The sequence below is a fragment of the Stegodyphus dumicola genome, chromosome 12 (genome assembly GCF_044657685.1).
Source record: "Stegodyphus dumicola isolate Sdum_Otavi_A_Nest chromosome 12, ASM4465768v1".
Lineage (NCBI taxonomy): Eukaryota > Metazoa > Arthropoda > Arachnida > Araneae > Eresidae > Stegodyphus > Stegodyphus dumicola.
In genome coordinates this window covers 71,951,202-71,976,848 of record NC_140779.1, presented here as the reverse complement: position 1 = coordinate 71,976,848, position 25,647 = coordinate 71,951,202, and the positions used below count along the sequence as shown (strand labels likewise).

The following is a 25,647-nucleotide window of genomic DNA, read 5'->3' as shown; positions in this document are numbered from 1 at the left end:
ATATTTTGTTTTATGTAGATAGGGAGAAACCAAAAGGCAACACACATATGAGGGACAAGACAACAATTAATCGCCTGCGCATGTATAAGAACTTTAAAGCAAAAAGGTATAAATTTTTTCATTATAGTACTCTTTTGTATATCTTTCAGCTGTTATGGATTATTAATGTAAGTGAAATTTGTTGTTTTGATGTAAAATACGAAAAACAAAAAAAGAATGTATTTTATCCTAAGTATTTAGCAGTGTTTTTAGAAATTTTCATATAGTATGATAATGGCATTTTATTTACAGTTTTAGCATTTGTAAGACAAAAGTTTTGTACATACAGTCTTATTAAAGAAAATATTAAATTAACTTAAATTTTGTTAATTTAAATTAACTTTAATGTAATCTGAATTTTGAAATACTGCAGTACGAGATGGTTGTTTCTTTAAGACTGTAATAAAGATTTTGGAACAGTGGGATGCTCTGATTTTTTTTTTTTTTTTTTTCCGTAATCAACCATATAACAGTGAAAATGAAGGAAAGAGATTGTAAAACAGTAAAAAAAATGTTACGATCACCTTCCACCAAATTGTACTTATTATTTTTGAAAAATACTTTGCCTTTGTTTATTACATTAAATATTAATTTGCAACAACCAGCTCCTTATATACATAAATTGAGAAGAGAACTTCTTGAACTTTTAATGAATTTGTTAGATTCCTAAAACTATCGGTAATTTCTAAAGAAAATGAAAGTGTTACTCTAACATCTATTCCATTTCAAAAGTGTAGTAAACAAAATGAAAATTTAGTGATTGGTGCAGAAACAAGATTATACTTAAAAAAAGCCGAGTTGAACAAAGGTGAAGTGAAATTGCTTTTTCAATTCTGTGCGAGCTTTTTTTAACTGTATGTTAATATACAATAGATAAATTTCCACTAAGTGATCCATTTCTAAAACATGCTGAAGTTGCTGACATCAGCTTGAAAACTGAAGTTTCATTTTCATCTATTCTTTTCTTGAAGAATACTTTCTCATCCATTATTGATGAAAAATAACTTAATCAAGTGGAAATTGAGTTTTCTATGTATCGAGTAGATGATTTGCATATTGATATAGCATGGGGAGAAATTGCCAAATTAAAACACATGAATGGGTGTATTAAATACAATGTATTGCCTATTGTAATGCTTGCTGTCTTAATAGACTGAATTTTGACCAGCTTTAGGCTCTAAAACTCTCGAAGCAGTTTTGATTGAAAAAAAATAAATATGTAGGCAAATGAAGAAATATGTTACGGAAAAACATTCTCAAAATCAAAATTTAAGCTTGCTAAGCATGCTACATATAAATCTTTGCATTCATTATTTATAAATAAGTTATAAGTATTTTTTTAATAGTTATATATATCATTCTTGGTTATCTAAATTTTTTAAAATGTTATTTTCCTGTGGAAATCAAATCCAGAATAAAGATATATGATTAATGGATTCTGGTTTTTTCTATGATTAGTAGTGATTTAAAATACTTGCTTCTATCGTATATTAGTAGATTTAGTGATATACGTGCTTGAGGAGTTAAATGAAAATTTCTGATTAATTGTGCATATAATTTACAAGACATATTTTTAATTATTTAGTTTTATATTATATATATATGGATTTTAAATGTAATAAAATTGATTACAATTAATGATTATTTAAAAATTAATGAATGGTTAATTAAAACATATGCATTTTCAAAGTTATAAAAATGTTGTCTGCACGTTGACTTGACTACTGTTAAGTTTTGTGCAGTTTGGGGTCTAATGTTTATGGTCAGCACCATATTTCATGGTGAGGATGATGAAGATGATATCTACGAATTTGAAGGTTTTCAGGTATCGCAAACCACAGGTGAAATTTTCCAGGTAATGACTTTTTGTAACGAATTGTAGAAAATCTGTAATGAATGAAGATGATAAATGAAGAAAGACAGAAATTTTTCATTGCGATGACTACGCTCCAATCATCAATCAATTAACAGATGGTGAAATCTGTAGTATGGTTCTAGATCCAGAAGATACCACTGCGGATAGTGAAGAAAGTTACAGAGCAGTTATTGAAAATGAAAAAATTGTTAGTCGGAATTCTCTTCACAGCAATTACAGGATTTGAACAATGGAATTTTGTAACTGAACAAGAAAATAGATCTATCTATAGTATTAAAGAAAAGTATTTGTACAAAAACCGAAGCAACTTAAGCAACTTACATTGAAAGAAATGTTTAATAAAATAAACAAATAAATCTAAAGTTTTTTTTTTTTTTTTTAATACTGATGCCCTTTACATCATAAATATTTCATTATTTCACACATCACGATTTCATATTTTTACTTTTATAATTTCTACATGCTGTCTTACTAGATTTAAACTGGTGATCTAATATCCTCAAAAATCCCAAATCTGGAATCGCCGAAGTCCCGACGAATCCGGATCCTCGGACTTTGTTGCCGTATTATATACCTGTATTAACATAAGTGACCCATTTTCAAATTTTGCTTACATATGCTGTCCCTGAAGAAAAGAAATAAAATTGAAAAGTTTAATTTGTGCAATGCATTGCATAAAGATCACTGTAAATATATTTCTACAAAATAAAAATATATTGAAATTTTTTAGATATAATCTTAAATTGTGTGATTGTAGGCAAAAAATGACAGTCCCTTTCAAGTTTCATGTTATTCAGCCTCTTTGTTTTGTAACCGAATTTAATTTTTTAAAATAAAGAAATTTCATTATTTTAAATATGAACTATTAGTGTGTTATATTCATGATAAAAATTAATTACAGAAGTTTTCTTCATTAACATATCAGTAGAAAAATAATTCATCTTCCACTTCAGTGTCATGTGAAAGTCATGTACCACTACAATGTCAAGTATCTTGAGATTGTCTTACCCAAAATTAGTTTGTAAATCTGTCTAAAAGGGGCAATACATGTTCAGTGACATAGATAAACTAGTCAAACTAAGTTTGACTACTTTTAGTATATACTGCTCCTTCCTTTAGACAGATTTACAAACTAATTGGGGATGAAATAATTTAAAGGTAATGGACTTGACATGAAGTGGAAGACGATTTTTTTTTTTTTTTTTTTTTTGAATTGTTAAATTTTTATCTAAAAATTTTCAGTTTATATATTTAAAATTGTAGAAATATATCTATAGTCATTTTATGCAATGAATTGCTCAAATTAAACTTTAAATATTAATTTATCTTGAATTTTCTTTCTTTTCTTCTGGGACAGCATATGCAAGCAAAATTTGAAAATGGGTCGAGTAATATTTTGTTACAGTAAAAGCTCGGGAAATACCAAATTCTGGATAGCTGAGCATATAAAAAACGGAATTCACATTAGGAAAGCCAAATCAGTGAAAAGCATTTTTCTAAAATTGTAAGAACAATCATCTTTTTTGTTACCAGTTTAAATATCAAAAGTCTACATTTAAAATTATATAAGATTTTGAAAAAATTGATTTCAGTCATAAAACCAACATTTTTTTATTATAATGAATTCTCACCAAACACAGAAGTTGTAAATCATTCCGGTAGTTGAACAGATCGTTCAATGAATAAGTTATTCTTTATTTAATTAGAAGATGAAGAGATATAAATTACCGACATCACATATAAAAAAAACTATTTCATGGAGTCCCAAATATTATCTTTTTTTTTTTTTTTTTTATCTGAAAATGTGAGGGAAAAACTGAACTCAATCCTTCTTTACAAAAGCTAAACTGTTGTAACGAGAATTCATTGGATTTATATTAAATCAAAATGAATTCTTACAGCTGTGTTTCGCAGTGTTTGCTGACAGTGTGTATGTATTAATAATATTACAAGTTTTATAATGATATTATAAATTGCTCATTTATGAAACTAGTTTACTGAATTTCTGAAGGACTTTTCTTCCATCTCAAAACACCTTGTCAGACTGACAGAGAGTAAAGCAAAAGTTATTGTGGACAGAATATATGTGAAGATGCATTTTACAAACTGAAGCAGGTTTTTAACATCTGTGACAATCCAACGTATCCTCAGCTCAACAAATCATTTATTGACATGGGTGCACGTAATGAGAGTGTCAGGTCTGTTTTGTCCCATGGAATAAATAGTCAGTGTGTTGTAGCATATTGGAGCAAGTTGTTATCTAAATCAGAGATGAATTACTGCATCACCAGAAAAGAGTTGCTTGCCATAGTTAAAGGTTGTAGAACATTTCCATCGTTATCTCTATGATAGAAAATTCCTGCTCTGCTTAGATTATGAGTCATTGACCTGGCTGTTGAATTTCATGAATCCCGAAAGTCAAATAGCCAAATGGATATTGCTAGAATATGACATTTCTATAAGTCATCGGAAAGGCTTGTCACACGGAAATGCCAACACCTTGAGCCTGCCCAGAAAGCCACCAATATTGTTGTGGGGAGGAAGCAAAATACGAGCTGATTAATCTGGTCACGCATCAAGTTATAGCTACAACATCATCTAACCCAGACCCAGAATGACTAAGAAGTCAGGAAAGACCATTAGGAAGATGATGACATTAAACCCATAATTTGCTTAATGAACTCTTCAGATAGGAGGCAAGACATGTCAATCTATAGTTCTACAACAGAACAGTTTTGAGCTCTATGGGACTCGATCTATATTCGAAACGACCTCTTGTACGGGCAGTTCAGGTCAGATGATGGAAAGGCATTCTGATAGCAACTGATACTTCTAAGTTTCTTTTCAACCTTAAAGAGCTGTGTAGCAGTCTGACAGAAGGGCACTTTGGAATCATAAAGACTTTGCATGGAGTTCAAGAGCATTTCTTCTGGAGTAAAGCAAGGGCTGACATGCAAAATTGGTGCCTGTTGTGCAATGCCTGTGTTTATCAGAAAAGACCAAAGAAACTTAGCCGAAGGAAGATGCAACTTTACAGTGTTGGAGTGCCTTCTGAATGTATTGCTTACAGCATCTTGGGATATCTGTGTCAAACTGCTGATGACAACAGACATATCATCGTTGTTATTGATTACACTATAAAGTGGGCATAAGGGCATTCTATCTCTAATGAAGATGCTGTTATGGTAGCAGAGGTAATGATATAGCATTGGATTTCCAAGTTTGGTGTACCTCTTCAGTTATATTCTGATCAAGGAAAGAATTTTATCTTGGTTCTAATTAAGGAACTCTGTAAACAAACAATATGCCAAACAAGAACTTTAGTTCCAGATTCAGATGGTATGGTAGAGAGGCTTAACCCTTTGTGGCTCAGTGTTTCACTACATCACTGACGTCACTCTGGCTGCACCTGCACCCCTCCTTCTTCCTACATTTCCTTGTTCCAACCATGTTCTCCATAGCCGATGCACCGTGCTCACATCCGTGTGGGTATCAGCTGCGATTTGATGTAAGGACCAACCCGCCCTTTTCAGTCCGATCATTGTCCCCTCGTAAAAGCATTTATCTGCTGGAAGTGCCTTTGTTGACGGCAGACTGGCATTCTCTCCTATTACATGTATCCTCCGGGGCAAAAACCAGCTTTCTTCGATAATTCGTCTGGCAGAAATAACAGCAAAAATATTGCCCATTCTGCACATTCCTTCCCTTATATCTTACTTCACGTGCGTCAGAGAGCTGCGCATTTCACATCATTCGCATAACTCAGTGACGCGTGTCTACTCTAAAATTTGCATAAATTTCTGACCACTCCTTCTTGGTGTTGCATTTTCAATGTCGAGCAGTGTATATTCTAATAGATAAAAAACTCTTAAAATAAAGTTCTGTTTTTCTAAAAGTTGCAGTCCCCCCCCGTCCCCCTGTGCATTTTTATTCTGAGTCTGCATTCTAACTGGGAGAATTTTGTTCCTCTCTCTGATATAATTATAATGACAGCTTTTTAAAGATAGGCAAAAAGCAACTTTAGATTGTCGTAGTTTTGAGCATTTATGGCAGTTTTTTTTCTTCTCTTCAAAAGGAATTTATGCTTGATTGCCTCTGAAGTTGATAGTTTTATTCAAAATTTGATGCAATTTTCTTTTTGGCTTAGTTATAAATCTTACGTTGACATGTGTCTCTTCTGATTCTATATACTAACAGCTATTTTAAAAATAATTAAATAAAAGAAAAGGTGTGCTTGTGCTAAGAAGGATTTTTTTTTTTTAATACAATATCACTTTTATGTTTTATGCAAAAGGTGTCAAACTGATGGGCCATGAAGACATTTCAGTGAAGTATTTGTTGCAAATACGGTGTTACAGTTATTTTAAGTTCATTCAATAATTTACAGTGTAATGTAAATAATGTAAAATAGTATACAATAGTTCTTTGTGTATATAAATTTGTAAATTCATGCTTTTATTTGTTGATTATTTAGTATTTTATTAATTTTATTTATTGAAATTGTTATTTTAGTATTGCATTTAATATTCACTTATTGATTTGTCTTAGTTGCAAGTATGGCTTCCTGCCCCAGGATATGCACTTTTGGGGAAGGGGACAGTGTTACAAATTTTGTATACATGTAAATAATTTTGGAGAAATCAAATGAAAATAGTAGTATTTCTTGGATAATGTAACATGAAATGCTTGAGGATGCAAAGCATTGCTGTATAAACAGGGTTACATAGGTAAGTCCATTTAACATTGACATAAATAGATAGTACTAAACTGTCAGTGGTTTTTGTGACTAAATTTTGTCATGGACTTTTGCAAGAAGTTGCCAAATTTGGCAATATTTTGATCCAATCCATGTGTTGTAACTGCAGGTAGTCTGGTCCCTATGTGAAGTAACTGTGCATGCTTCCAGCAATTTCGAGAAATCGAAGGTACTGGAAATTTCTCGGTGTGTGTGGTGGTGAGGGTGTAAACTATGCAAGAATGAAGAGAGCATCAGTTTTTAGTTCAGTTCAAAGTATTGAGACTTGTGCAAAAGCTTATGCATTTGAAGTTTTTTGGTATTGCGTTGTGTTCAATGTTCTCAGTAGTTTTAAGTGGTAACTACAAAGAGCTGCACAAATACTTTTTGTGAAACGTACCAGAACTATTGTGTTTTTGGAAAAATAAATGTCATCAAACTATCATCAGTTCTGTGTGCATTTAATCCATATGCTCATGACAAAGTGCATGCCCAGCTGTTCATGATGCTATAATAACAGGCTACCACATTTTGGCATTTGATGTCTCATTAACAGAAAGTGCAAATACTTTTTTTGGGGAGTCAGTTTTGACCTTTATATTTTTTATTATGAGATTGTTATCAGATCCTTTCACACATTAGCTGTTAGAATTAAAAAAAAAAAAAAAAGTTTTCCTTATAGCAGATTTGGTATCATATATGGGATCTGTTGGATTTAATTATTTATTTATTTCTGGATGATGCTATTAAAATGTTACTTTAAGAGTAACATTATAGTTATTTGAATATTTGATAAAATGTTAGAAAAAGAAATTATTAGAACAAGAAACAATTTTAGCGCCACAATCTAAAAAATAATTAAATAACTATAAATGATGTACTGCATCGTTACTGTGGATGTAGTCTAACTCCCTGTATTTTTTATCATGTCAAGAACCTTGTTTACATTAAGATCCAGTCTGTATATTATACACAGTGATGAGTAGCATATCTGTTGAAACGATTACTTTTGTGCAGATTATTAATAAAGCATGTTGCAAAATTGGTACTTTTCTGTCAAAGCTATACTATTTGGTCCTCTTAGCTTTTCTTTCTTTTCGTCTCTCTCTCTCTCTCTCTCTGTTTTTTTTTTTCTTTTTGAACTGATTTTATGATTTAAGATTTGCAAAGAGTTGAAAAGCAGCTATCCTGTTTCTTTACAAAGCAGATTGTGTTGGAATAACCATTCTAAAGAATTAAAATGGGACTGTAAGCCAAAATGGTTTTGCAACCTTTACTCAAGCCAAAGGAAGAAATTCCAAAGGAATGTTGTTGGATTATCCATTCCTCTTGTTACTGCTATATATTTAATTTACTTATTTTGTACGAAAAATTAACATTTGCCGAGTTTTTCAAACTAAAGCTTGTTTAAATCACAATACAGCAGTTGAATGATATAATTACATATAAGAGGAGGGATTTGAGAATTGTTGAAAGTTGAGAATGATTTGAATCAATTTGAGAATGTTTTTGCTGTTGTTGACTGTTCCTTTTTTTTTTTTTTTTTTTTTTTTTTTTTTTTTTTTTTAGTATTAACCCAAAGGCATGATGGGAATAAATAAGCAAAGTGCATCATGCAAAATGTGTGGTATGGCGGTAATGGAAATGTACTGTTCCATGTATGCCATCAAATTCATTGTGTGCGTATGTGTATGGCTCAGTGATGATAAATGCATCTATTTCTGGGAAAATTTTCAGTAATGAACTTTAAAAATGAACAGAATAAAAGGACATGTGATTGCAAATTTTAATTTCTAACATTAAAGCTTTTTTCTTCCTTTTCAGAGATCGTAGAGGAAAAATAACTATACCTGCTCCATTTCAAACTACTCTGACATCTGGATCTGTTGCAAGAATTGCACCTAATCAAAAATGGTTTGGTAAGCTGATATGAGTAATTTTTTTAAAAAATTTATTTATTTATTTATTATTATTATTATTATTTAAATGTATTGAAGCAGATTTACTCAGAAAACCTAAAACAAAGCAGCTGTAGAGGAAAAGCATGTCCTCAATTTGCTTGTAGAATTGTCTTGTACAGTATACAAGTATGAGTTCCAGTATGGAGTATACATTAACCCATTTCAATTAGCTTTTTGCTGTCTAATAATAACATATTGAGATAATGCTGGTTTAACCCTTTCAACCGAGTTTTGCATGATTAAAATTTAGCTATGAAAAGTAGTTTAATTTAATGTTGACATGCTAAAAGAAGTGTAATATGAGTTTAAAGTTTTTTATCTTTTCCCATTTCCTGGAAATCTCCTGAGACAATATATCCCAATCATATTGTCAACTGGGACTATATAATGTGAATATTATAAAACGTAAACTCTGTCACATGCACTAGTTTATATATATCAAACATTTTCATATATGTTTCATAAACACAAACATAATATATCAGCATGTAGTAATTTGATCACAGATGGGACATATTAACCTACTGTTAAATACGATTGGGACAATATATCCCACAAAAAGAATTTATTCAAAATTTCTTAAATCTGACATTAAAATGTTAAGAACTATTTCATACCAATTATGCCTTAAATATAATTGTACTTACTGTAAAATTTAAAAAAAAAAAATAGACAAATCAAAACTTGAATAATCGGCGTGCTCAAAAACATAAGTGCACCTCTGCGATCTACAAGTATTGCCAAGTTTCTTTATTTATATATTTGTTCCCTAATTTCTTAAAATCACTGCAAATTAAAAGACCCATTTAAAAGTAGGTTTTATTTACCTATTAGGGGTTTGAAATCTAATCTCTGGGATATATGTGCCCATCAGGACTGAAAGGGTTAAACAATGAAATGAATAAATATTGTGGTAAAAAGAGGACATAAAATTGTTATTCATTCAGTGCGTATAAAAGCTATATTTTGCATATTGTACTGTCAATGCCCATTTTACAGCAGATCTGTTTGCACTGTTTCAGATTTAGCGTTTTTTCAGCGTTTTTTTCCTTTGGGGCTTTATAAAAGGTCGTTTCTACATTCTATCACTATCTAATGATTTGCCAGAGCTGAGACACAGAATTGAAGAGGCTATTGCTTCCATTCTCCGGACTTGTTAACCAAGGTATGGGAAGAACTAGACTGTAGGTTGGATTATGTGTCATGTAACTAAATGTACAGATATTGAACATTTGTAAGAAAAATTAGGTTAGTTTACCTTCAGTTTGATGAATGGTTTATTGTAAATAGTCTAAAATAAAGGGTTATAATATATCTTTAAAACTGGGACATTCATTTATGGACATTCCATAATAAAATATGGTAGAAATGCATACTTTGGTGCAAAATCTCTAAAATTTCAAAATTAGAAAAATATAGTGGAACCAAAGAAATGCATACTTTTTCAAAATTAGAAAAATATAGTGGAACCAAAGAAATGCATATTTTGCACCAAAGAAATGCATACTTTGGTGCAAAATCTCTAAAATTTCAAAATTAGAAAAATATAGTGGTCTATGTTAAAGCAGCTTTCACTTGATATGTGTGTATTCTTGAGATGCACAAATTCTTATTCATGTTCAAGAATATGGATGGACTTTCAGTTTGATAGTAGGGTGGAATTCAAGCATTTCATGGGCATTTTCTGATAATTAACACTTCCAGTTTAAACATTTGATAGAATTCCCAGTATTTTTGATTATTATGTGAGAATAACTAACCTAGGGATGTACATATCACATTTGTGTTTGAGTACATGTAGACTTACATGTTATATTGGAGACTTACATATCATATACACTGGTGTGCAAAAATTAAGGACAAGACGGTTTTTTCAATATAACTTTGTACAAAAGCTTTCCAAATCAACACATTTAATACCGTAAGATCCCCAATATGTAAGGACATGAGTAATGTAAGCAACACTTACTAAAAGAGAAAACAGAGGGTTAAAAAGAAGCTTTATTGAAAAAGTAGCATGGAGTGCAATGTGACTGAAGGCCGAAACATCCTTATGATGAGTATCCAGCAAGAAACATCCGGTCTTTAATAGGGGATATGATCTCCCCTGACTACTAGACAGGTTTCACAGTGTCTGCCCATGCTGAGAATGAGGGTGTCAATGAGTTGTTGAGGCATTGCTGCCCATTCATCTTGCAGCGCCAATCGAAGCTCCAGAATCGTTACTGGTGGTAAGGTACAAGCTGCCAAGCGTCTGCCTAGAAAATCTCATACATGCTCGATGGGATTGAGATCCGGAGATCGTGCCGACCAATCCATACGTTCAATATCCTCACTCTCTAAGAGCTGTTCGGCAGCTACTGTGCGATGATATGGTGCATTGTCGTCCATGAAAACGAACTGCGGACCCATAGTGCCCCGAAAAAGACACACATATGGAAGAAGAATCTCGTTACAATAACAGGTCCCGTTGGCTGAACCTGCGTCGAAGATGTGAAGGTCTGTACGACTACCAAGCATGATGCCTCCCCAAACGAGAACACCGCCACCTCCATACCTGTCCCTTTCAATGATGTTCGAGGGATGATTGTGGCTTCCCCGCTCTCTCCAGATGAGTATGCGATGAGAATCGCTACTCAGACTAAATCTGCTCTCATCTGTAAAGAGTACTCGTCCCCATTCATTGTCTCTCCAATTCCAGTGTTCCCGGCACCACAGAGAATGCCTTCTCCGATGGGCAGGCGTTAGAGGTACACACCATACAGGGCGTCATGCAAACAGACCACCACCATGCAGTCTTCTGGCCACGGTATAACGCGATATCAGTCGTCTAGTCGCCTGCGTCGTGTGTCTAGCGATTTCTCCCGCTGTCTGCCACCTGTTTCTTCTGGCCTGTAAGGCAATATACCGGTCATCTGTGGGTGTGGTTCCTCGTGGACGACCACTACTAAACCCCCGGATAGCTGTTCCTGTAGTTCAAAATTGTCTCGAAAGTCATGAAACGATGCTGTGAGCAATTCCGAACTCTGCAGCCACACTTGTCACACTGCGGCCTTCCTCCAACTTCCCAATGATTCGACCTCGGGTAAAAGCATCCAGATGTCGTCTAACAGGTTGATTATTCGCCATTTCTCGCTGAGGCAGCAACTCGGTGTGATTTTAACTGCTATACGGCGTGCAATCTCTTTGCCAGAAATACTGATCTTACACCAACAACATGCTTTATACTACTCGGACACTCCCCCATTACGTCTACCTGCATATCTGCGCATGTGCTATCGTACATCACCTTACTTAATCTCCTGATTGGTCTTTCTGTCCGCTCTGCCTCTTCGTTCAGCTGATATGCTAATTTTTCAACTTCGTCCTTAATTTTTGCACACCAGTGTATATATGACTTACATATTGAGTTATTAGAAAAATTAATTTTTTTGTGTTTTTGTTTAATGTATCATATTTTTTTTTTTTTTTTTCTGTGTTTTACTCACTTATTTATGTAAAAAACAAAGATTACTCAATGATATTGCTTATTTTGTTTGACAGCTTTTTGCCATCTTTCGGTGAGCCTCGTATTTCCGTGTATGTGAAGTGACTTTTCTTTGTTATAAATAAACTAAACAATGTAATGATTTACAGCCTCATCAAAATCAAAGTTTGTGTAATGGAAAAAGTTGTAAAAATGGCAGAACAAGTAAAAGTTTGATAACACAGTCTGGCAAGTATGGTGGCTGTAGCAACACATTCCATCTAAGCTTAAGTGCGCATCTCTAGATGGGTAATCAGACACATAAGGTCTTGTATTGTTGTGATGGAACACTACTCCTTTATGATTAACAAGATTTGGAAGGCAGATTCATTCAAGTTGCCCGTTTTCCAACTCATTTGAAGTTATTGTTTGGCTTGGTAGGAACTCGGAAACATGGCACCTTTACATATTCTTATGTACATCTCATCTTCTTTACACAGTTGTAGATATTTGGGAAAATAATGTTCAATGTTTCTGCTATCTTTGGTGTCATATAGCAAGGATTTAATTCAATCAAAACCTTTTTTTCCTTGTCATCAATCTTTGTTAGCCTCCTTGGCCGAGAAGCGTCGTTGAAATCAAAATCACCAATTTAGAATTTTATTAATCAAACTGATATGTTATTAACACTGATGTTCTTTTAGAGTATCTTATATTAAATGGTGCATAATGTTTCACAAACTTGATATGCATTGTTCAGTTTCTGGAAATAATGTATAGTATGCCCATGAAAGAATGCCCCAGTTATAAATGTTAATAGTATCAACTTTTAGGATCGTAGAGTGTTGGTCCAATTAAAGAGTAACTCGGAGAGTTTTAGATAAGCACATGCATGAGTACTGCTTTGTTGTTTTCTTGCTTACAAGATCGTGTAAGCAAAATGGTGTCTCCTGAGGGTAAAGCATTTTGTGTTCTGCAATTTGGTAAGAGTGAATCTGTAATTTCCATTCAACATGTATTTTGTTTAAAGTTTAATTGTAGTTGCCAAAGGTGACAGTTTGGAAGGTTGTAAGAAAACGTTTACCCGTGCATCCATACTGGTTACAGTTGGTACATGCTTTAAAGTCAGATCACTATGATGTACTTTTTAACTTTGCAAGTGTGATGTTTGAGCGGTAAGATGACTTTCTTGATCGTGTGGTGGTCATTGATGAGTCAACGCTTCATCAGAGTGGGAAAATAAATACCCATGATGTTCATATCTGGGGTTCAGAATGTATCGTGAACTTGTAGAATACCAGAGATTCTCCAAAATTAAACATTTTCTGCATTGTATCCCAACATCAAGTATATGGATCATTTCATTTTGCTGAAGCTATGGTAAAAGGGTTGGCTTATGTGGATATGTTATAAGAATGGCTCCTTCCCCAGTTAGTAGGAGTGAACCCGTAAATTTTATTTGGCAATGAAATGAAGCCCCTTCCCATTGGAATCTCTTTGTACAAGAGTGGTTGAACGTTAAAGTCTCTGACCGTTGGCTTGGTCTTAATGGTCGAGACGACAATGCGCTTTTTTACCGGCCTACCCATTCACTTGATCTAATAGCAAGCGTTTTTTTCCTTTGGGGCTTTATAAAAGGTCGTTTCTAATATAGATAATATAATCAATTCATCAATATTTTTTAGTAAATAAATTAACTTACTTTGCAGCAATTGCACAAGTAGTAGCAACTTGTTTTCTCACTAAATGAATTTAAGATCATACAGCATTTGATATATATATATATAAATATATTTTAAGAATGAAGCTAGAATTGTCAGCTGTCAAATAAAATATCGATAGCATAGTTGCAAATGACTCTAGTTCTTCCAAAAATAAATTAACACCACCTGTTTCAAAAATGCACCATTGTTTTTCTGACAATTTAAAACAGTATCGATCAGTATTTTTTTGCTGGCCTTGCAAATAATGATGGGACTGTGGAATTTACTGGCTGATGAAAAGGAAGCGTTGTATTTTTTTATTGCTTTTTCTAAAGAAAGAAGATCTCTTTTGTTTGTGGAAAAGTTTTCTTTGGGAGTGATTTTCTGTAGAAGTTTTAATGGCAAGAGAGTATCATTTCTTGCAAAAATATTGCAGTAGAGTTTATTGTATTGTAAAATATTGGAACTATTTAAATGTTATGAAATATTTTATAAAATCGTCATCAGGTTACTAAAAAAATTGACGTAAATGCTATGTAAAAACTATAAACTATGTATTCCTTATATATAATTATATAAGGAATAGCACATGTCTGTGGCTGTTTTGAAACATTAAAGCTTTTGTTACCTAATGTTTCAACAGAACTGAACTTCTTTTCAAATGTTAGAAACTTGCTACCTGCTGTGATCCAAAACTTGAACTGAATACTCTTTGTTGATGCTAAAGAAGACGAAAAATAATTCAGCTCATATTTGACAACAGTAGGAATTATTTCAAATAAATCTAATGTATAGATACCTGAAGTGGTGAATTTTTAATGTGTTGTATGATACTGTATTTAAATGTACTTAATGTACACTTCCATTAAGTCCCCCTTTTTTTGTTGACATTATTTCTTAGTTTCTAAGCATCACTAATTGATTTCACTTCCTTCTTTACAATAATGTTTCTGTATGAACTTTTTTTTTTAATTGCGATAGATTTTATGCTTTGTATTCACCAAAACATGAATAACAGCTATTTTATTTCTTCAAGAAACAAATATTTTTTACAAATAAAAATTATTTAAATAATTACCCCAATGAAATTAAAACATGATTGGAAACAAATGGCTATGCAGCTTTTGCTTATGCCCAGAGAGTAAAACGAATCCAAACACAAACTTGAGTTTCCTGGATCTAGCATTCCTTTTGTTACTGACGTATGATTCACATATTTATGGTGTCAAGAATTAACAATTTTTGAATTTTGCAAGTAATAGCTTCAAATTAATTGCAACGTAATGGATGATTGGAACTGCTGCATACAAGAGATATGTACCAATTACTTGTATCGTGTTAAGGTTAAAATTAATGGATGTAACAAAATTGTGGAAATTGATGAAACTTTAGTTGCTGTTCCTGAATGTTCCATGCAAATATAAACAATAGAGGAGATTGGATTATTCAGTTATGGCAAAGCACACGTGGGCTATCTGCCTAAAGGGAGGGAAACCTTCGGGGAGGACTTTGTAAGGAAAACTGGCTCGTATACATGTTACACATGGGGAAAACCACGGAAACGGCCATTCAGCCAGCCCGTTCACGGGATTCGAACTTCGGAACGAACTACCAGTAGTCAGCGTCTTTACCGCTCGGCCGCTGGTGGGCCCAATAGAGGAGAAGGTTGTGAATGAAACTAATGTTTTTCAACCGCTGAAATGGCTGTATGATGTCAGATTTGTAAGCAGGTGTATACAAACATTTCATAGTAAACCTTAGGTATCATATCATTAATCCAGGTACTGGAGCATTGGTAGGTTGTAGGGTAAAGCTAAGTGTCACAATAAATGCCAATAATGGCCATCAACATAAAGATTCTTATTTGAATTCATATAATATCACATGTATTCTAAAATAAAAAAATGTTCTCTCTTAAATGCTAGTTTGAATTTTATGCTTCCTCATTTGTGATATAAAATTCTTTTATTTTGTGTAATATTTAGAAACTTCTATTTTTTATTAAATTTCAGTTTTGAATATTTTATTTTTATTATGTATAATATTTAATGACTTTTTCTGTATTTGTTGTAATTTCACATTTCTCAGATATGGGGGAATAAGGCAAAATGAATAAAACATAATCAGTTTAACATTGAAAATCCATGATGGGGCTTAAATTGAAAAATACTTGCAAGTAAGTCATATAATGAGGATTTAAACTAGTAAAAACGCTAATAAACATAGTGAAATTATTGGAAAATTGGAAAATAATTTTTCAGAAATTGTTCTTATTTCTGGTATTAGCTGAGCTATTGTGTATTTTGTTAGGAAATACCAAAGTCATTGGTCAGAATGCCTTGCAGCGATTTCAGGAGGCACTTGGAACGGCATTGAAAGACCCTTATCAAGTTGTAATGAGGCAAACCAAACTACCCATTACTTTGTTAAATGAAAGGGCAAAGGTATGTAACATTATATATACGAGGGTTGGAACTTTAATAGTGGCAACACAGCTGAAAAAATGCTATGCAACAAAACCAAAGAATATCGCGTATACCACAGGTGAACTACATACCTACCTTACCTCTCAGCAAAAAGACTCGTCCTGCCTACGTCACGTGCATGCAGAGTGACGCGAAGAACGGATCCTTGTATTAGCTCGCGGTCTAAAGTAAGTGCTGTCAGGATATTTTCAAAACAAGAACAACGATGTTGGGTAAAAATTGAATGTGCCAGAGGTTGTACAGCACGACAGTGTCATCAAGGGCTTCAAGAGGCTTGCGGGAATCTGCATTGCCTTACGGAACCGTAGCAAGATGGGTGAAAGCATTTAGTGAAGGACGCCAAAACATGGCAGACATGCTGCGGCCAGGTCGTCCGAGTGTCAGGGATGCAGAACTGCAAGCTGTTGCCGCACTAATGAACAGTGATAGCCGCCAAACGATTCGTCAGCTGGCCGGACAAACAGGATTAGCGCATACGATTGTGCTGCACCTTCTGAAGGAACGCCTGTCTACGAGAAAAATTGCTTCATGATGGGTTCCACATTAATTGACGGAAATGCAGAAATGGCTACGATACGATGCTGCCCGAACCCACCTGGAGTGCTATGAGCATGAAGGAGATGCTTTTGTATGCCGTATCATTACGCTGGATGAGACTTGGGCCCGATCGTACCAGCCAGAACTGAAACGCCAATCAAACGAATGGCGTCATCACAGGTCACTCACGGGTCACCACGACGTTCGAAATTTCGTCAGAACCCCAGCAATGTGAAAGTTATGGTGATTCTTGTGTACGACTGTGATGGTGTCATCCTAACGCATACCATTCCCCCACAGCAGACCACCACTGTGCAGTATTACTGCTCATTTTTGGAGCACAATCTCCGACCAGCTTTGAGAAAAAAACGGCGACACTTTCTGCAGAACGCTCCTCTCATTTTGCATGACAATGCTCGGCCGCATGCAGCGCAAGCCGTGACTGATTTGTTCAATCGATGGGGGGCTGGGAAGTGCTTTACCATCCACCATACTCCCCAGATCTAAGCCCTTGTGACTATGACTTAATTCCTAAGATGAAGGAACCACTTCGTGGCACTCGCTTCCAAACTGTTCCTGAGATTCTTGCAGCAGTAGACCGGTCCATCCAAACTATCAACAAAACAGGCGCTGCTACAGGTATTCTGCGACTTCCACATCGTTGGAAATGGGTTGTACACAATGCTGGCAACTATATTGAAGGACTGTAAAACATGGTGACATAAATCACTTTTGTATTCCTTGTAAATAAATAGTTGCCACTATTAAAGTTCCAACCCTCGTATTTAAAGTCATATAATCGTTAACCTTGAATTTAACTCAGGGTAAAATAATTTGTGTTGTATTATCTAATATAATATGTGCTGCTGTGTTTCAAAATTAAGAGAACCTTGAATTGAAAGATCGAGGTTGGATTATAGGTTATTCAAATAAATTTACGTTCTTTTCTGATAAACCATAGCTACATCTTGAAAAGTTACTACTTGTTGCCGAGTAATTTTTTGCCAAGCTAACGTGTGTGTACAAGACTACAGCCATTTTCGAAAATGGTGGCACATAAAAATTGCATAAAACAACAATTAATAAAGAAAGTTAGAGTCAAAAAGCATTTAATTGGGTAGGGAGTTGTTCCCCAATGTACATAGCAATTTGTTTTAGTTTAAAAAACATCAATCAGCTGTAGAAACATTGTATCATACAGAATTTGGCACTGCTGGTTCTTCCCATGTATACAGTGTCCTGTTTTTAAGTAAAACAAGATCAGAGAATTTCATTAATTTAACATTGTGCACCATGTTGCTTTCCCATGTACACAGTAATCTATTTTTACTTTTAAAAAATCAGAGAATTGCACAGATTTTGATATGCAAAATTTGATCATTTACGACACACAACTTCATGGAATGCAAATTTTTACGTCCTCTACAGTTAGGCAAAACAATAAGAAACGTAAGTTTTTTTTTTTTTCCATCTCTTGGTAAACTTTACAACTCATTATGATTCCCATGTATACAGTGACCTGTTTTTAAGTAAAACAAGATCAGAGAATTTCATTTAACATTGTGCACCATGTTGCTTTCCCTTGTACACAATGATCTATTTTTATACTTTTAAAAAATCAGAGAATTGCACAGATTTTGATATGCAAAATTTGATCATTTATGACATACAACTTCATGGAATGCAAATTTTTACATTCTCTACAGTTAGGCAAAACAATAAGAAACGCAAGTTTTTTTTTTTTTTTTTTCCATCTCTTGGTAAACTTTAAACTCGTTATGATTCCTTACAAGGAAAAAAAAGCACATCTGCACATACCTGAGTTGCCACCTAAATACATTTTGGCGACATCATGTGTTGGATATTTTGTTAAGAAAGCGCATTGCCTGATGAATGTCTTTCAGTGGGTGCACTTATTCAGAAGATAACAAATTTACTTAAGTATTACATCTAAAGAATATACAAGGATATAAATTTGTGAATTAAGTAACATGAAGATGAGATTGCAAAAAAACATATAGTCTTTAGTAAGAGGGCAGTTACATAGAATTTTTTGTATTTTGGTGGGAGCACTTTTTTTTTTTTTTTTCTTTTCTTTTATGTTTCTCACTTTTTGGTTAACCATTGAAATAAAATATTTTCTCACATCATAGTGGAATACAGCTATTGAATTAAAAATTGTTTAATAAAACATGTCTATTTCTTGTTGATTTTTATCAGTTTTTGTGTTAAATCAAAATTACAAATAATAATATGTAATGCATTAGAGTTTTATGTATTATAAACCTGATTAAAATTTATAAAATTTGTGAAATTTTTAGAAGTTGTTAGCATTATTGTTTTACAGAACAAGCGTTTCCATATATTGGATACTGAAGGTTTTGAAACTACATTTGGTCCCAAAGCTATAAGGAAGAGACCCATGCTGAAGACTTGCAATTTAGAAGTTTGTCTTTTTAATTTTTTATAGTGTTAATTCTGTGTTTTAATTATTTGTTGTGTTAAATTTAAGAATTTGTCTGTCATAAATCTCTAAATAAGAGTGTGTGTGTATTATAAAAATAATTACTATAAAATTTGGCACTTAGGTTGTTTTTCACATGCCAATGTGCATCTTAAAGTAATAGTTTCAAAATTTAGTTTAATTTATTTTAAATTTAATGATGAAACTGTCTTTTGTGTATTTTTTTCACATATCTCTGCTTTACAAAAAAAATAATTATCTCAAAGTTTACATTTTTTGTAATATACGAGGGCTATCCAGAAAGTAGATTACGTTTTGGAATAAAAAAATAAACAAAGTATAGGAAACAAATTTTATTATATACAGATGAAAGCCACACTCAAATACTACTTTTCTACATAGTCACCATACAAATTAAGGCATTTATCGTAGCGATGTACGAGCTTGGAAATTCCTTCGTCGAAAAATTCGGCCGCCTGCGCCTTCAACCACTTCGTTACCTCTTCTTGCAGCTGTGCGTCGTCATCAAAACGCTGCATAGACAGCCACTTCTTCATTGCTGGGAATAGGTGGAAGTCGCTCAGTGCCAGGTCGGGACTGTACGGCGGATGAGGAAACAACTCCCACTTAAAAGATTCAAGAACTTTACGAGTGACATTTGCCGTGTGGGGCCGGGCGTTGTCGTGAATCAACAAGATCTTAGAGCTCAACATTCCTCTGCGCTTGTTTTGAATTGCTCTTCTGAGTTTTTGGAGAGTTTGGCAATACCTTTGAGAGTTTATTGTAGTGCCTCTTTCCAGGAAGTCCACCAAAATTACACCTTTTCTGTCCCAAAAAACAGTCGCCATCATCTTCCTTGCCGACATTGTTTGCATGCATTTCTTGGGTTTTTGGGGAGAACTTGTGTGCCCCCACTGCATTGATTGCAATTTCGTTTCACAGTTCACATGTTTCACCCATGTTTCGTCACCAGTAACGATGCGATCGAGTAAAGAGTCACCATCCTTATGGTAAGCGTCCAAAAAGTTCAACGCTGCAGCCATTCGCTGATTTTTGTGGTCCTCTGTCAAGATTTTTGGAATCCATCTTGCACAAAACTTGTGGTAACCAAGCTTTTCGCTGATGATTTCGTGCAACAAACTTCGCGAAATTTGTGGAAAACTCAAAGAAAGTTCCGTTATTGTGAAATTTCGATTTTCACGGACTTTAGCATCGACTTTTTCGAGAAGTTCGGCGGTCACTATGCTGGGTCTCCCACTTCGATCTTCGTCGTGAACATTGGTTCGGCCATTTTGAAATCTTATGACCCACTGACGCACTCCACCTTCAGTGATAATGTTGTCCCCATACACTTCACGAAGCTGCCGATAGATTTCTATCGGTTTACAGTTTTTTGCAGTCAGAAACCTTATTACTGAGCGCAGCTCGCGGGATTTTCAATTAACGCAGACATTTCAAACCGTCACAGTATCTGAACGGAGCACAGCACGAACCTCTCACTAGCACGGCTAGATGCAGACTGAGCTGCGCAACGCTCTGACCCCAAGATGGCCGCGCTAGCCCCGCCCCTAGCGGACACAGACGGAAACGTAATCTACTTCCTGGATGGCCCTCGTATATTTGTATGCCAAAAGTAAAATATTCCTGTCTTGCTGATATGTAATTTATTTTTTTATTTTTATTTTTTTTTTTTTACATAGGAATTTGTGAATGCTGCTGAAGAATCTGCTGAAAATTATGATGCAAGCAAAGATAAAAATCTAGTCACTGAGAAAGAAAGAAAAGAAGCAAAGGAAATGATTATGTTAAAAGGGCAATCAAAACGTTTGTGGAATGAGTTGTATAAAGTAGGTGTCATAAATATGTTTTTGTTTTAGTATCTATATGTTATGGATGGTTGTTTTTTAATGAAAATCAAAATATTTTTTCAATATTTGAAATTTTAAAAATATATATTTTACATGCAATAAAGCTATCTGTATCTCTTGAAGGTAATTGACTCATCAGATGTTGTAATTCAAGTTTTGGATGCTCGGGATCCTATGGGTACTCGATCAAAACACATTGAAAATTTTCTGCGCAAAGAAAAACCTCATAAACATCTTGTATTTGTTTTAAATAAATGTGATTTAGTTCCGACTTGGGTTGCTGTAAGTATAGTTGGAATTTATGTAAACATTTGTGGTTTTTCTGTTTGTCTTTATGTTTTTCTATTATTATATATGTACTTTTATTTACTTAATTGATGCATTTTTTGTGTATTTTATTTAATTTTGAATTTATAAACACTTTTTATGTGTATTTAATTTATGTATCATTTTGAAAACCCTTTGCTTCTGGATTTGCAGTAGTCAACTCTCTTAGCTTTTCCTTAGGAAAATATTTTGTAGCAGTAAATGAAATTTTTTGAATTATTGACATAGTTTTTTGTATTACATTTTATTTGATCTGAATTCTCGTAATCTACTGTAAACATTTGTAGAAATTTTTATGAAGATAAAGAAAAATATTTAATCATTTAATATTTATATTTAATTTTCTTTTATATGAATATTTAGTACATTACTTAATTTCTATACACAATATTTTTTGCATTAATTATTTTTTCTGTTGCCTTAAAAAATTTTTCATAAGTAAAAGCTTTCCAACCCTAGTTAGGTCTTTCTCATAATAAAAGTTTAAAAAATCTACTAAATTTAATTATCCAAAGAACATAAAAATTTCAATGCTGATTAAATATGGATGTATTTTACACTAGAATCATATTAGGAATAATCAAATAACCTAAATCATGCATTACAAAGTGAATTTAAGTCAACTTGGAGTTCTTTTGAAATGACAGTGCAGTGTAGCAAAAATCTGGAAACTACCAGTTTTTGCACAACAAAATATGTTTTTCACATTTCAAGGTTAGCAGTTAAATGGCTTGATTGACACTGAAATTCTAAGGATAGTTATAGTAGAACTGGAGATATATATGGGAGACAGTAACTTTTTTTTCCCAACTTGTTGACACTATAGAAATTTCTAGAAAAATGCTTTATTGAAACCATAGGAGCAGTTTTCTAAAAAACTTCAGAAGTTCCTTTCCTTTTTCTTGAATAATGATATAAATGAGAGTGTATGAGCCAGTTAAATCGGTACTTAATTTGTTCTAAGCATGCTGCTTGATGACTATTGCTACAGATCGGGCATCGGCAACCTTTTTTGGCTGTTAGTCAAAATCAGCCAAAATATGTGTAGTAAGATGTTTTGGGTCAGTGGTATTTCCATTTTAGAACAGAATTTCTTGGTAAATGATAAGATAAATTTTATTGAAAAAATAATTGTGCTTTAAAATTTAAACATAAAAATTAAAAAAACTCTGATTGCAGTTATGAAAACAAACATAACTGAATGAATTTAATTTTTCTCTTTGTTATCAATGGCTTCCCTGATGCTGAGCTTCTGACGTCAGTTTAGTCAAGCTGGCATATAGTTAGTCAATTTAAGATGAGTACAAGCATCTAAATTTCCTGTAGCTAAGCTGCTCCTGTTTTCACTTAAAATAAATTTTTTGTGTGAAAATAAAATATTTGCTCGCATTTATAAGTTGAATCGAATGTGTACAAAATGGCAAAGCCAGATTTTTGGAATTATGGATTACTGATCAGCATTGCCAAATTTATCGATTCCTTGAAATTATATGATTTTTGAAAATTCGTGTTTGTTATTGCAACTTTGTTAGCAACCAAAAATGTTATTGCTATTATTTATTTTTGGTTTATTTTTTATGTATTCTTCTATTTCTATGTACTATTATACTTTATTTTCAGAAGCCAAGTGGGTCACTTGAAATTATGAAATGAGTCACTGGGGACTAGCAGATCATATGTTGCCGAGGCCTGCTATAGATTTTGCTGTGTGAATTTATATGTGATTGTTGATATTCCTTGCTTTTGAGAATTTTGGCTTTATCTTTGTGATCTGCTTGAGCTATTTTTAACTCTGTTTTCTTTGTAAGATGTGTTATTTGTTTTAGAAAGTCTTCTTTGAATCCGTAGTGTGCAACAGTATGTATTGTATTATATGACTTATATTTATATAATGTAATGCATACAAAATGTCTGTTTGTGATATATGAATCTTAAAAACCCGAACACTTCAAAAAGTATTTTTTGGAAGACACATACTTATTATTTTAAAATTGAGACAAGTTTCAGGCATTCTCTGATTTTTGGCTACTTTCTGATTCAAGTTTTGCACTTTCGACACTATATTGACACATTTGGCATATTTCTTTCCCACATGTGTGGCTGGATACTAGGTGTTTATTTTCCAATTTTTCTCCCCATTTTTCTCTTCTTTTCATATTATTTTATTGACAATATTTCTGTTGGTTTCATTTCTGAATTTCTGTTAAAAAAAAAAAAAAAAAAAAAGAGCATAGATAAAAACAGAAAGAAGTAATTATGTTTGTTCATTTTAAATGAATAAATAAAATATGTAAAACAAAAATAAAAATCAGAATAATTAATAAACATTGCATAAAAAGGAATCACATGCAAGACTAAACAGCAGGAGTAAATTTAAGAGTGAAAAAGTGTTTACCTGTGGGCTATCTATAAAGACAGTTATTGCCAGCAAAGAAGCCAAACTGACAAAAAGTGTTAAAATAGTATTGCTAAAATCGAAAAGTACCAATTATTGTTATTAACAAAATTGTGTACATATTGATTGAGAAAATAAGACTGCGGCCCACCAGTGGCCAAATGGTAAAGTCGCTGAATACAGGTAGTTCGGTCCAAAGTTCGAATCCGGCGAACAGACTGGCTGCATGGGTGTTTTCATGGTTTTCCCCATGTGTAACATGTATATGAGCCAGTTTCCCTTAGAAAGTCCTACATGAAGGCATCCCTCCCCTTAGGCAGATAGCCCTCGAGGCTTTGCCATAATTAAATAACCTAACCTAACTCTAAGACTGCAAATAATTAATTTATAATAGAGCATTCTAATTTAATTAGATCTAATATATGGAACTTCCTTGATATTTAAACTTGGTCAAAGGGTATATAATTCAAAAGAAAAGTTAAATAATTAAAAATAAAAAAGTATCTAATTTTGTGATGCATTTTGAGCCTGTTTGAGTAAATAATGGTAGCAATAGGAAGAATACTAGTTGCTGAAACTTCAGTTTGATGATGATGTAAAGTAGTAAATGTGCAAGGCTGTCTATCATGTTAATCATTCATTATAATTATTAATTTTTTTATTTAAAATATGTACGTAAAAGTCAGCAATATACTAAATATTCATCAATGATTATGATATCTTTTTTACTACTTATGAAATATAAATTGGTAGAGAAACTATTTTAGCTGTTAATTCTGAGAAAAGAAGATCTGTTTATGGATATCTTTCCATCAGTGCTATCAAAATAACACCATATAATGTAATAAAAATATAGCTGAATTCATTGGATACAAGGAAAGACATGTTTGCGTCTTATCTGTTAGGTCTGATATTTATGCTTACTTGTAAAGTTTGCACAACATATTTAAGATATAGTCACCATTTCCTTTCAGCTTCAGTAATTCAGGATTATACCATGTATTTAAATCCAGAACTCTGTTATGCTCTTTGTAAAATTAATTTCTTTTTAGTTAAAAGTTGTTTTTTATTTTGCAGCAACGCTGGGTTACTATCTTATCTGCAGAATATCCGACTATGGCATTTCATGCAAGCATCACTAATCCTTTTGGTAAAGGAGCATTGATTAATTTATTAAGACAGTTTGGGAAGGTAATGCTCATGTTTATAAATTAAATTTTTTATTTTCTAGAAAATAGGGGCTGCTTAAGATAGTGCTTAGATTTTCTTTCTTTTTTAATCTATGCATAATTTAAACACAGTTTATTGTGTTTTCTTTTAATTAGCTCCATGAAGACAAAAAACAGATTAGTGTTGGATTTATTGGCTACCCAAATGTTGGAAAAAGTTCTATCATTAACACTTTGAGGTCCAAAAAAGTTTGCAATGTTGCTCCTATTGCTGGTGAAACAAAGGTTTGAAATTATTTTATTTATAATATTTACTTTGAAATTTATAACGTAATTTAAATTTAGCTAGAAATTTTTATGTGCATTTTGTACTTGTTTCATGCAGTCGTGGAACTGATCTTTCTTTATATTAATTTTCTTTCTCACTAAAATTTAATACTCTTTTATTTGAGTTGAATGTATTTCATTATTAATATCTTTTTCAATTATTGTTTCAGCTCATATATTTAAAATAAAACATATGTTAGGTAATTTGCCAAATTCAAATTTTTCAACATAAATAAACTATCCTGGGAAAAGATGTGGCAGTAAGTTAAAATGTATAAGGTAACAAATTTAACA

At 33.0% G+C, this 25,647-nt stretch overlaps 1 protein-coding gene across 1 annotated transcript in view; it reads left to right on the top strand.

Moving 5' to 3' along the window:
* The window catches only part of Ns2 (nucleostemin 2), a 98,134-nt gene that overhangs the window by 25,195 nt on the left and 47,292 nt on the right, over positions 1–25,647 (top strand). The window contains exons 2-9 of the mRNA XM_085806556.1: positions 19–106; positions 8,475–8,569; positions 16,091–16,224; positions 19,151–19,249; positions 20,968–21,114; positions 21,259–21,417; positions 24,935–25,048; positions 25,183–25,311. Of these exons, the coding sequence (XP_085662682.1) occupies positions 19–106; positions 8,475–8,569; positions 16,091–16,224; positions 19,151–19,249; positions 20,968–21,114; positions 21,259–21,417; positions 24,935–25,048; positions 25,183–25,311 (965 nt within the window). The remainder of the gene's footprint in view (positions 1–18; positions 107–8,474; positions 8,570–16,090; positions 16,225–19,150; positions 19,250–20,967; positions 21,115–21,258; positions 21,418–24,934; positions 25,049–25,182; positions 25,312–25,647) is intronic.